Raw genomic sequence first — 12,154 nt, 5'->3', positions numbered from 1 at the left:
AAACCTCTTCAAATAGATTGTCACATGGATTTATTTACATAATGTACAAGGCTACTTGTATCTTTATGCATAACCATGCACATGTATAAGCGTGCACACATGCCTCACATTATGTATATATGAATGACCATGTGTATGTGTGTGTGCATGCACTCTCTCTCTCTCTCTCTCTCTCTCTCTCTCTTCAAGAGAGTAAAGTGTATTGTGTGAATTTTGTCAAGATGGGAGTGCGAACATATATAATTATAAATTTTAAGGATTCATAGTTTTAGTAAATGGTTCAATTTTTTAAACGTTGGTAGCACCTATTAACTTTGACATATACACATGTCAAGAAAATTATGTCTAAAATATATATGTGCATGTCTATTCATACTAGTAATGTATTTTTTTCTCAAAAAAGAGAATCTAAATAGTTAAGGCCTCAAGAACCTATATCATGTCTAGTTCCATAAATACGTATGAATCTAAATAACATATGGTTTGTACTTACAATTTAAGCCTTCTCCATGAGATATTATGTTTGTGGAGAAAATATCGAGTGACTTGTGAACCTACGACATCCTTACTTACAATGTTATATGTGCATGTACTTACACGTGCATGTGATTGCATGCACATACAAACACAAAACACATGCAAAAATATTTCATAATTTTCAGAAGTTACAATTACTAGGGATACTCAAAAGACACAATAGTATAAGAAAATAGATTTTATTATGCTCATATATTAATTTTGAGGAGACAATGATCGGTAACTCCAAAATGTAAAATTTTCAGCATAAGACATACCACTTTACACCATAGCTCTCTCTCTCTCTCTCTCCCTCTCAACACACACACACACACACACACACACACACACACACACATACACACACACAACACACACACACACACACACACACACACACACACACACACACACACACACACACACACACACACACACAACGTAAGCATGCAGAGAGTATGTGGATGCATGCATGTGCATTTTTCTTACATGCTAGGTTTCTCATAACTCATGGCAGTTTCAAGTGCCTTTCCTTGTCCATATATATCATTATCAATATATAATGGGTCTTACATGATATATCAATTTGTTTATTACTCTCTATCAACTTGTTTTAGTGACTTTAAAAGACTCCCCCCCCCCTCTCTCTCTCTCTCTCTCTTTCTCTCATATTCACCAACTTAATAACCTAACAACTCACATGCTTTGTTACCTATGAACATATGCTTTGCTCTTGTGCTTATGGTGTTAAGAAGTCCCTCTCCCTCTCTTGTTTATGTTTCTATACTTCTCATTGTTGTTCTGCTCTCCTTACCCTTCTCCTTCTTATGCTCCTGCATTTGGTATGGTGTTAAGAAGTCCCTCTCCCTTAAGACACACATGACCGAGTTATATGAACATATGATTTGGTGATGTGCTAATGGTGTTAAGAAGTCCCTCTCCCTCTCTTGTTCTTGTTTGTGTACATCTCATTGATGTCCTGCTCCTCACGCTTCTCCTTCTTATGCTGCTCAGTTTGGTTATCTTGGCCCACACGCCCCCTTCTCTCTCTCTCTCTCATGCACTCTTCCCATCCTCCTGTTTTTTTAAGTACTAGTGTGACAAATAGTAAAAGCAGTAGTTATAATTCATGATTGCGCATGTGCTCATGCAAAAATAGAACAGTAATAGTAAAAGTAGTAGTTATAATCCATGATTGTGCATGTGCTCATTCAAAGGTAGACTATTCTTGAATTACAAAGATTGGGGCATTGAATAGAATTACTTTCCATTGAATATTAGATGTTAGCTCATGGACATCATTGATTTATTTTGGTCATTGTTGATAGGGCCATTAATGCATTGAAAATAGAATTTTAAAAAAATGGAGGGCAATGGTTGAAGGGGAAGGTTTGAATTAGGCAGGAAATGGTGGCACTTTGCGAAGGGGGGAGAGAGAAAAGACATGGGAAGCTCCGTCATTAGATAATTAAAAAGGCAAGTGGAAGCCTTATTAAGCCAAGCTTTCGGCTAAGGCTTGCTTAAGGCTTTGCATCATCGACGTGATGCATGGATTGAAGACCACCCGTACATTATTTGTTTCGGTGACTTGGTAGCTATCACATCCTTTCGAATTGATGTTTCACTTCCATGCCGAACTTTAATAACTGTCGACTTCGAGGAGAGTAAACAAATGACGCTCAACTAGTAACCAATCTTTAATATAGTAAATGCGGTATTGTAACCTAGGTTGCAGAAGAATGTACTCACAGATCGATGTTATTACCTTTGACAATGCACAATCATAGATTTGCCTCAAATTTCAAATGTAGCTAGAGAATACAAGGCAGCCTACACATTTCCTCTTTCCTCTTGCCTTCTCTCTCTCTCTCTCTCTCTCTCTCTCTCTCTCTCTCTCTCTCCCCTTCATAAATGAAAGACAGATTATATCATAAGAGAGAAAAGGATTAGAAAAAGACTTTTTGTTTGAAGAAATCTAACTCCCCTCTTATAAACTTTTCCTCTTGGTTTCTAGTTAAACCGACAAATCAAGCAATAAATGAAAGATAGATTCTATTATAAGAGAGAAAAGGATTACAAAAGACTTTTTGTTCCAAGAAATCTAACTCCCCGCTTATAAACTTTTCCTATTGGCTTCTCGTTAAACCGACAAATCAAGCAATAAAGGTATTCATTTCTCCAAAACTACATTATTTTACCTTTTATCTCTACGTGAATCCTTTCGATGCGTCTAATCACCTTTTCCAAAATCTAATTGCCAATTGGATGATAAGCCAAGACACCACTTTCTCGAACAACGATGCCCTCAAGAAAAGCTTGTTGAAGTGAGTTGAATGCATGGATGGCTATGGGGCATAAGGGTAGCCATACAAGCATTCAAGTGAAATACGTTTCTAGTTCATGTATGTGTTTTCCCCCCTAGAGTAGATCAAGTGTAGATCCTTCTATAGTCACAATTTGGTACTTGCATGGACATGCGCCGGTTTGCCTGTCCAAAGGCATCACAATTTGTGGCTTTAAAGGAAATTTGAACTTAGGACCTCCCTTCCCCAAGTCACAACCTCACATCACTAGGCTATGCGCTCGTTCTCAATGTGTTCATGCATGTTATTATGCACTACTAGCAAGATCTTCCCTACCCGAGTCCACATTGCCATTCTATGTGCCTGTTGATAATGTGTTCATGTGTGTTACTATGCATTAATACCCCAAGTCATAAACCCACATACCCCAAGTCACAAACCCACATGGCTAGGCCATGCACCCCTTAAACCCACGTTGCACTATTCCCCCCTTGTCAATGTGTTCATGCGTGTTACTATGCATTAGTAGCCCAAGTACCCCAAGTCACAAACCCACATGGCTAGGCCATGCACCCCTTGTTGATGTGTTCATGCGTGTTACTATACATTAATACCCCAAGTCACAAATCCACATCGCTAGTCTATGCACGCCTTGTTGATGTGTTTACATGTGTTACTATACATTCAAGTCACAAACCCACATCGCTAGGCTATTCCCCAGTTGTCAATGTGTTCATGCGTGTTACAATGCATTACTACTGCAAAGTCACCGAGTGAGGAAAGGATGCGTATGTGAGATTCTTTAAATGCATGTGACATGAACGTGCATGGAGAGCAGCGAGCTTGAACGGTCCGTGCATCTTGGCCCCATGTGTGGTCTCGCTTTTCCTTTGTCGTTACACAAGGGGTTATGCCGGAGAGGGGTGGATCTCTTGTTTGCTAGCAAGGGGTGGCGCATGGATACTGTCCGGGGCTTACATGGAAGTAAGCTTTTTGGTGCGATGATCTCGAGCTTTCTGTGTGTGTCAACGACGGAGCTGCAGCAGGACACGACCAGCAAGGACTTCACACGAATGCGAGCTTTGAAGTCGTGGGGGTCAAGGGGGTGGCAGAGGGCCACGGCAAGGCCAGGCCAGCAGTGAAAATTACTGATGCAGGGTGCAAGTACTAGGACGAAAAGCGAGCGTCCGTCACCCAATAGCGACGACTGCGCCTGTATTGATTAGGGCGTTCTTCAACGGGATTATAGTTGAATTAGCGCGCGAGTCAAATCATCGTTCAATCTAGCAGCAAGTGGTGAAAATTTGCGATCTAGATCTCTATCTATTCGACAGTGATGCATTGCGGACGTGCAAGCTGTGCGTAGAAAGCGACCTATGTTTTCTTGTGAACCTACATTTCAATAATTTTTCAACCTATGGTTAATATAGCTATGTCTCGCAAGGTAGGTTGTAGTTGTTTTTATGATGGCCGAGGTTTCACTCCATCACTCAACAAGATCTACTTGGGTGGCCTTCTTTTGAAATTCAATTTTCAAAGGTGGGTTTTATCTTTAAGGTTTTGTAAATGAGGTTTGAAACTACTTTGCAACCTCCAAATTTTATTAGTCGTCAACTTGCGAACCTAATAGCAAAAAAGTTCTTCCATGGAAAAAACCACTTGTTTTCTGCATTCTATTTCCCATGTGCCATTAACATAATCACTACAAAGAGAATGAAGTGCAAGTTAGTGGGTATTTGCGAGAATGAAGTGCAAGTTACTGGGGTATTTGCGAGAATGCAATAGGTACATCATCATAATATATGTGTGCTGCAAACAAAATAAACTAGGCTCAAGTGTGAAACCAAGGCTGCACATTCATTGCATGACTTTCTAGCTACTGAATTCGCAACTTGGAAAACTTGGACCCTATGTCTACATTCTTTAAGTCAGCCGAATCATCGATCGATCTAGCAAGTATTCAACGGGATGGTGAAAATTGAAGATAGCAATCTAGATCTTTATACTCTATTTGATGGTGAGTTGGGGGCATGCAAGCCGTAAGTAGAAAGTGATGCATGTTTGTGCACCTACGTCTCAATAATTTTCAATCAATGGTTGATGTAGTTACCTACATCTATGGGCCTTCCTCCAATATGCATGGTGGAGTTAGAAATTTGATGGGAAAGTCATGACACATGTTCAATATAAAAACCATATTTTATTGGCACTATGTTTTTCATGTTTGGACATGGTCCCATTAAAAAAGTTTTTTGCATAGGGGTTGAAATTCCTCCTCCATTTCTAGCTTGGAAATTGAGCACTCGTTACAAAAATTACACGGAGATTGGCAACCATATTTTAATTGTCTTGAGAATGTAGAATTAGTTGCCAACTTCATCCTCAAACACAACCAAGATGTTGCACATGAGAAAAATGCCCTTGTGAAACTTGGTTGCAAAAAAAAGAAGATTGGCAATCATGGGACACACCCAAGTTACATGTGGAAACATGCCATTAGTCAACTTGGTCGGGAAAAAAAATAGAGGACAAAACTAAGTTGGATATGGAAACAAACCCTATTTACATGTATGAGGGCCTTTACACATCTGTGATGGAACCAAGTGTGCATTAAGGAAAAAGTGTATAGAATCCCTAAAATCGGAGGAGATCCAAAACTAAGTTGCATACGAAAACAAACCCTATGTGTGTATTAGAATCCCTATGTGTGTATTAGGGCCTTTACATATTTGTGATGTAACCGAGTGTGTATTAGGGAAAAAGTGCATAGAATCCCAAAAATCAGAGGAGATGCAAAATGAAGTTGCATACGGAAACAAACCTTGTGTGTATTAGGGCCTTTACACATGTGATGGAACCGAATGTTTAGGGCAAAAGTGCATAGAATCCCTAAATCCAAAACTACGTTGCATATGGAAACAAACCCTATGTGTGTAATGTAATCCCTATGTGTGTATTAAGGCCTTTACACATATGTGATGGAATCGAGTGAAGTGCATAGAATCCCTAAAATTGCAGGAGATCGCCCATGCCCATGCTCATGCTCATAGTTCATTGTCGAGAGGTCTTTACACATGTGATGGAACCGAATGTTTAGGGCAAAAGTGCATAGAATCCCTAAATCCAAAACTACGTTGCATATGGAAACAAACCCTATGTGTGTAATGTAATCCCTATGTGTGTATTAAGGCCTTTACACATATGTGATGGAACCGAGTGAAGTGCATAGAATCCCTAAAATTGCAGGAGATCGCCCATGCCCATGCTCATGCTCATGGTTCATTGTCGATCTCTTCGCCCACCTTGTTTTTAGGGAGAGCTTTGAGATTGGGGGCTTAAATGTGTAAACCCCCCCCCCCCCCCCCCCTCCCATTGTGGGCCGTAAGCATGGTAAAGCACGGTAAGTCGGTGATTGGTAAAACTAGAAAAAAGGGCAGTAGCAGAGGGAATGTACAGGTCGACAAAAAGGCATGTATGGGATGATGATGATGGATGGGAAGGGTGGAAAGGAAGAGAGTGAAAGGGCAGAGAGGGAGAGAGAGAGAGAGAGTGAATCTTAGTAGCATGAGAGTGAGGCAGGCGTCCTGCGTAAGAGAGAAGAGAGAGAGAGGGGGCGCGCACGAGAAAGGTTATATAAAGTAACTGCCGTGGGCGTGCCGTAAGACGACAGTGCATGGCGACGATACCAGCCGTCGCATTGCTTGGCAACTATCGCCTTATCCCCCTTGTTGCTACTCTTGCGCTTTGCAGGCCGTCGCTGCTTAAAGGCCGGCTCGCCTTCGGCTGCATTCAAAAGTAAGAAACCACTACACACACACATGCACACGCAGTCGCCCCTAGTGTGCCTATGCGAACGAGGGCCCTCTTTAAGGGGAGGCGCGATCAGCTACAGCCTCAGAAAAGCGAGGCGAGGGCGGTGGGTGATGATGAGATATAGCCACTCTTATCATTCTCGTGGCTGGTCAGTTGTCCGCGTTTGATGTGCTGCGCGAGTGATCACTGATTACACACATTCACACGCACAGATATTACACAGACACACACGCACTCACACTCTCTCTCTCTCTCTCAGAGCACCTCTCGATCAAGCCCCCCCACACACACTCTCTCTCTCTCTCTCTCACTGCACCTCGATCAAGCGGAGACTTGATCATCAGCGCCCTTCTTGCTTTTACCTTTCCTCTCCTTCTTTCCCTCTCTCTTGCTCTCCCTTTCCCCACTTGGTCCCCCCGCCGCTTCTTCATCAACGCCGTAACATCTACTTTTGCACGCCACTCGCTCTAGCGTAACGGCGCACGGAGTACCCTGCAACCCCGCTCGGCCCTCTCCGCCATTCGGCATGGCCGCCAACGTTCTCATCCCTCTCGAGCAGCCTCAGATCAAGGTAGTCGCAGCACCAACAGCCCCCCCTGGGACTTGGCTTTGGACGCCGGACCCGGTGAGCGGCGGAACTTTCGCAGCAGGGCCGCCCGTGCCCCCCGATGACAACTCCTGGGAGGCAAGAGCTTTCGCGGAGGACGCCAGCAGCCTCGCAGCCGGGATTTGGCCCCCTCGTTCCTATCCCTGCAGCTTCTGCAAGCGTGAGTTTAGATCCGCCCAGGCTCTGGGCGGCCACATGAACGTCCATCGTCGTGACCGTGCACGTCTCCGCCAATCCTCGCCCACTTCGGGTCCGGACTCCTCCTCCACGTCCCGAACGTCTGTTACTGCACCCGGATTGTTGACGCCCGCCGTCTCCACGGGTTCAGAGTACCCTCAAAAGCTCTGCCTTCTCTACCCCATGTCTACCGATTCTCTCTCAAAGCTCATGTCCTCATCCCTACCCATATCCACCTTCATCAACACACCTTCCATGATCTCCACATCCACTGCTTCGAATTCCTTGGCTTCACACGCAGCCCTCCCCGGTAATTATCAGCATCTCTCCGATAGCGCCTCCCCCAGCTTGCCTCTGAGCCTTCAACTTCTTGCCTCTGAAGCAACATCTACTCTCTCCCCTCAATCCGAGCCTTCACACTTGCTCTCCTTACGGCCACCGGCGCCCGCTCGCCCGATAAGCCATATGGCCGATTCCATCACCGTTCCAGTGGGCGCCGCCTCATCTTCTGCAACGAGTCCTATTTCGATGATTGGAACTACGTCTTGCAGACGCCAGGCGTCCCTAATTCAACTCAAGAGCGAGAGCCCCAGAAAGAAATCTAGTGCAGCTTCTGGTTTCCAACCCTATCAGCCGCCCACATCTACGTCCGACAAGAATACAAACAGCCCCCAGCATGCAGCTGTACTGGCAGACAACACGCAGCAGCTGCACATGGCTGCTCGACTCAATTTTGATGACAACAATCACCCACAAAACGATAGAGGCGTCTCCTGCAGTGGAGTAGACTTGGAGTTGCGGCTCGGCCAAAGGTCACCTTGAGCGAGGAAGAGCAGTTTCACAGCAACACACAACGTCACCCGCGAGTAAGCAGCGCTTCACATGAATCCTATTTGTTATTCTCCGAGCAATAACGCTCTAGTCTCGCACACACTATGTTGTTCATTCTTTGCCTTATTTTTTTAATTTGTTGAATATAGTCCAATTTGTATTCGATATATCGATTGCGCTCATCGTGAGCTCTGGTGACTTAATCTGTGCAGGCAGTATGATTATTCATCGTTTCTCCCATGACTGTTGTTTTGAGATACAACCTTCGGTTGCCTTGAACAAAGACCTAACGTAGCGGCGGAGATTATTTTATACATCGAGAGCTTACTAGTCTGAAATAGTTTCTCTTTATTAGAGATAGAGATGAATGGTTTTCTTGTTCAAGCTTAGCGTTCGGAGAAAGAGAGATCGACAATAATTGCAGATTAGGACTCTCCCTCTTAACCTTTTTAATCTGCTTAAGAGATAGAGATCAATGGTTTTCTTGTTTCTTCTTCAAGCTTAGCGTTCAGAGAAAGAGGGATCGAATACAATTGCAGCTTAGCCTCTCCCTCATAACCTTCTTAATCTACTTAAGACAAATCTGAAGAGAACATGTTCTTCGAAAACCCTTAAGTGAGCATGAAATGCTTCAGCTACTTCCTTTAATTCGAGGAAGTATAGTCGAGTGTTCAAATCATGATAGCGTTCGTTGCTAATCTTGGTTTGTAATTCCTCGTACGCACTCAGGATACATCAAATTACATCCTAGGGAGGACAGAGAAACCTTTATTTTATGCGCTTCGTTAATATGGTGTGTAGATCATGTCCTGTAGTGAGCAGCTAAATCATATAAGGGCTCGAACACCCCCATTAGCGAGAGAACACTTGATAATAGTGCAGGATCTACGTGTAGTTCTGAACTTCCGAGCATTGGCTAAGATTGAGGAGCAATGCTACTCATCCTGGCACACATAATCATCAATGGTAATAGACAAAAAAACTTATGAGGTAGAGAAGGGCTCCAGGCACGTACCTCCTTTGTTGGAGTGAACTTTGTGTGACTGTGCAGGACATTACATGGAATTCAAACAGGCATTGCTGTTGACTGTTGAAGGCACCTGCCTCAATGAAGACGTTCAAGAGTCTATTGAGATTAATCTTGATCTATCTCTATGAAGAAGGCCTATGCGCGGCATGCCAACTATCAATGATAACCAATAGGATGACTGTGTTTTAATCATGGCTTCACCTAGAATACAAGGCATAGACAGCTAGTGTCTCTCTTGTCTGAGACTGATGTCCATAGAACTCGAATTTGAGAAATTCCATGGAAGGTGTCAGACTGACTACACCAAGAAATTAAAGGTTCGGGGAGGAGCTCAAAACTACTTTATTTATTTTACATATCTTTGGTATCGTAACTTTCTAAATGCCACTACCCACTACCCTAACTATTCCATGTAATTTCCAACCATTCATGCATGCTGCTATCTTTTGATTGTATGGTTTGTTCATAGATTGTGCCTTAGATAGTCCAACATTTATCGGTGCACATCCTTACTATATTTGATACATTTGAGCTATTTTATTCATTTTATGTCAACTTATAAATATAGATCATGATAACACTGAACTCGTTGTCCTTCACTCTGAATTTCATAAGCTATACTACTTGATCTGGGAAAGGTTTTCCTAATAACAACCTTATAAATAACACTAAAGTAAAACCTTTGGATATTTAGAAAAATGTCAAGCATTCCACTGAATGGATGCAAAGCCTCCAATAACTACCCATTCCAGTATTATCAATCTATCTCTGATTATTACTCTCTATGTGTGTGCTCCGTTTGAGTAAGCGATTAAATCAAGCAGTATCTTAGTTTTTCACATGGTATCAGTATAAGAAATCTAGGATTAGCACTTAATATATCATTCCTCTCACACGACATTTGTGTTGATCTGAACAACGACGAATGGCTTCTCGACAAAGTTATGCTCTTGTAAACCCTGGTGCCCCTGTGCATCCTGTCGTTCCTGGTCCCTGTACATATTAAATGGACAAGCTCTTAGGTACTAACTATCTCGTTTGTGGCAGATTCGGATGAAAGTGCTTCTTCAAAGAGGCTCTCTGTGGTCGGTGGTCAATGGCACAATAGTGGATCCTGGTGTTGCCGACCCAACAGGGCAGTGTGGCCACATAGATTTAGCCGCTCAAATTGAATTGATTCTAGGGGGTCGGCAAGTAGATCTTATTAGGACCTTCAATTCCTCAAAAATTATTTGGGACTTACTCCAGAATTCCTATCAGCACAATGATCTGATCTCCTGACCTGTTGCTTGAAGGTTAACCTATTCCTCAATTTACTAAGGAGTGGCAAGTCCTAGTAGATGATATACTTCTCTCTGGTTTGACATAGTCCAAACTATGACTCTATTGGTATTCTTACCAACCTCTTGGTGTGCCTTCATTACCACACAATCAATTGTGGCAAACGTTGATGTGTAGACCCTCTGTGCTTATAAGATCCTCAGAAGATGTCATCATTAACACCCAAGTTACTACTGGTCATTCTCCTACAACAGTCTAAGCCCTCGGGTGGAAGATGCAAGAACTGAAATCCTAATCATCAGTTTTATCGAGCCTCACAAGAATAAAGTTCCTAGACTATAAAGGGTTCTTCATCCTCTTGTCAAAGAGATGCCCAATGCCACTATTGTAATAGGGAAGGACATTTGGGGTGCGAGTGCTAGAATAAGAGACATGACTTGTAGAATGAGGGATGGAGAGAGAAACAATACCACCACAGAAAGCGAGGGATTGGACATGGTCTATGTTGTGATGAAGAAGTATCACTATGTGATGACATTCCTATAGATGAATCTCTATCACCATCTCATTTCTCTCACTTTGATGATGTTGCTTCTCCACCCTTACCTACCATCATGCACAGGCCCAAGCATCGCCTCTTGACTATTGTTTATTCTAAATTCCCTGTCGTTATTACACCTTTTGCTAATGGTGCCTCAACTTCATGCTCTTCAAAGCTCTGTTGAGATGAATATCCTATCATTAATAACTTGAGGGGTTCACTGTATGTAAACCTTTTGTATCATGTGTGTTCAAGGCCTACTTTAAAAACCCCTTATCTGTGAATTTTTCATGAATAAAACATACCCTTTTTTTAATTCAACCTATGAATACCCCCTTTAAATGTTACCCTTCTGTGTGTAAAAAATGTGTTAAAATTTGATTTTAAAAATCTATTATGTTGAACCCATGTGCTATGCTTACATATTTATGAGTGAACCTCCTGTTTCCCCCCCTCCCTGAGATTAATATTCCTTTACTCCAAGGCCCTTCTCTCTAGGAGGCATTGTTCGGTCCTGAAGCCTCTCAGTGGGGGCTGTCAGGCTATGGACCTTGAGTACTCTTCACTGATGTGCTTGGTGGATTTACCTCTTCACCGCAAAAACTGATCTCTTGCAAATGGGTCTTGAGGGAGAAATTTTTCTTTGATGGCACTTTCTCTCCTGATTCAAGGCTTGCCTCATGGCCATAGGCTTCTCTTAACTTCACAAGATTGATTATGAGGAGACTTATTCACCTATTCTGTGCATGCTCTCTTTGCAACTTTTGGTGGCAATAGCCGCTCATTTATGATTTTGGGATTTATCAGATGGGGACATCAAGACTGCCTTTCAATATGGTGAGAAGAGGAGATTTATATGGTCCAGCCTCCTCTTTACTAGTCTCAAATGGATCCTCATCAAGTGTGTCAGCTCCAAAAGGCTCTATATGGCTTAAAGCAATTACCATGGTAGTGGTATTTCAAATTTCATAACTTTATGCTTTAGCATAGTTATACTTGTCTTCAATATGACATCAAAGTCTATACACCACATACTTGTGGCATTTTCTTGGTGG

The 12,154-nt window shown here is 42.6% G+C and overlaps 1 protein-coding gene across 2 annotated transcripts; it reads left to right on the top strand.

Annotated features, from left to right (window-relative positions):
• Window positions 1–6,192: 6,192 nt before the first annotated feature.
• Window positions 6,193–11,335, top strand: LOC147611271 (uncharacterized). Of its 2 annotated transcripts, none has more exons than XM_086784334.1 (2): window positions 6,193–8,282; window positions 10,325–11,335. In XM_086784334.1, the coding sequence occupies exon 1, from the start codon at window positions 7,159–7,161 to the stop codon at window positions 8,236–8,238; it is 1,080 nt and encodes a 359-aa protein (XP_086640460.1). In that variant the 5' UTR covers window positions 6,193–7,158; the 3' UTR covers window positions 8,239–8,282; window positions 10,325–11,335. The 2 variants fall into 2 exon arrangements, with proteins under 2 accessions (XP_086640460.1, XP_086640459.1); XM_086784333.1 differs by lacking the exon at window positions 10,325–11,335 and adding an exon at window positions 8,460–10,311.
• The last annotated feature ends 819 nt before the right edge of the window (window positions 11,336–12,154 follow it).

The sequence above is a fragment of the Cibotium barometz genome, chromosome 47 (genome assembly GCF_041138505.1).
Source record: "Cibotium barometz isolate CiBa-2024 chromosome 47, ASM4113850v1, whole genome shotgun sequence".
In the NCBI taxonomy this organism is placed as follows: domain Eukaryota; kingdom Viridiplantae; phylum Streptophyta; class Polypodiopsida; order Cyatheales; family Cibotiaceae; genus Cibotium; species Cibotium barometz.
This window is presented reverse-complemented; position numbering and strand designations above follow the sequence as displayed.

Excerpts from the sequence above, each read along its gene's own strand:
- LOC147611271 (XM_086784334.1), top strand. The coding sequence starts at position 7,159 with ATGGCCGCCAACGTTCTCATCCCTCTCGAGCAGCCTCAGATCAAGGTA.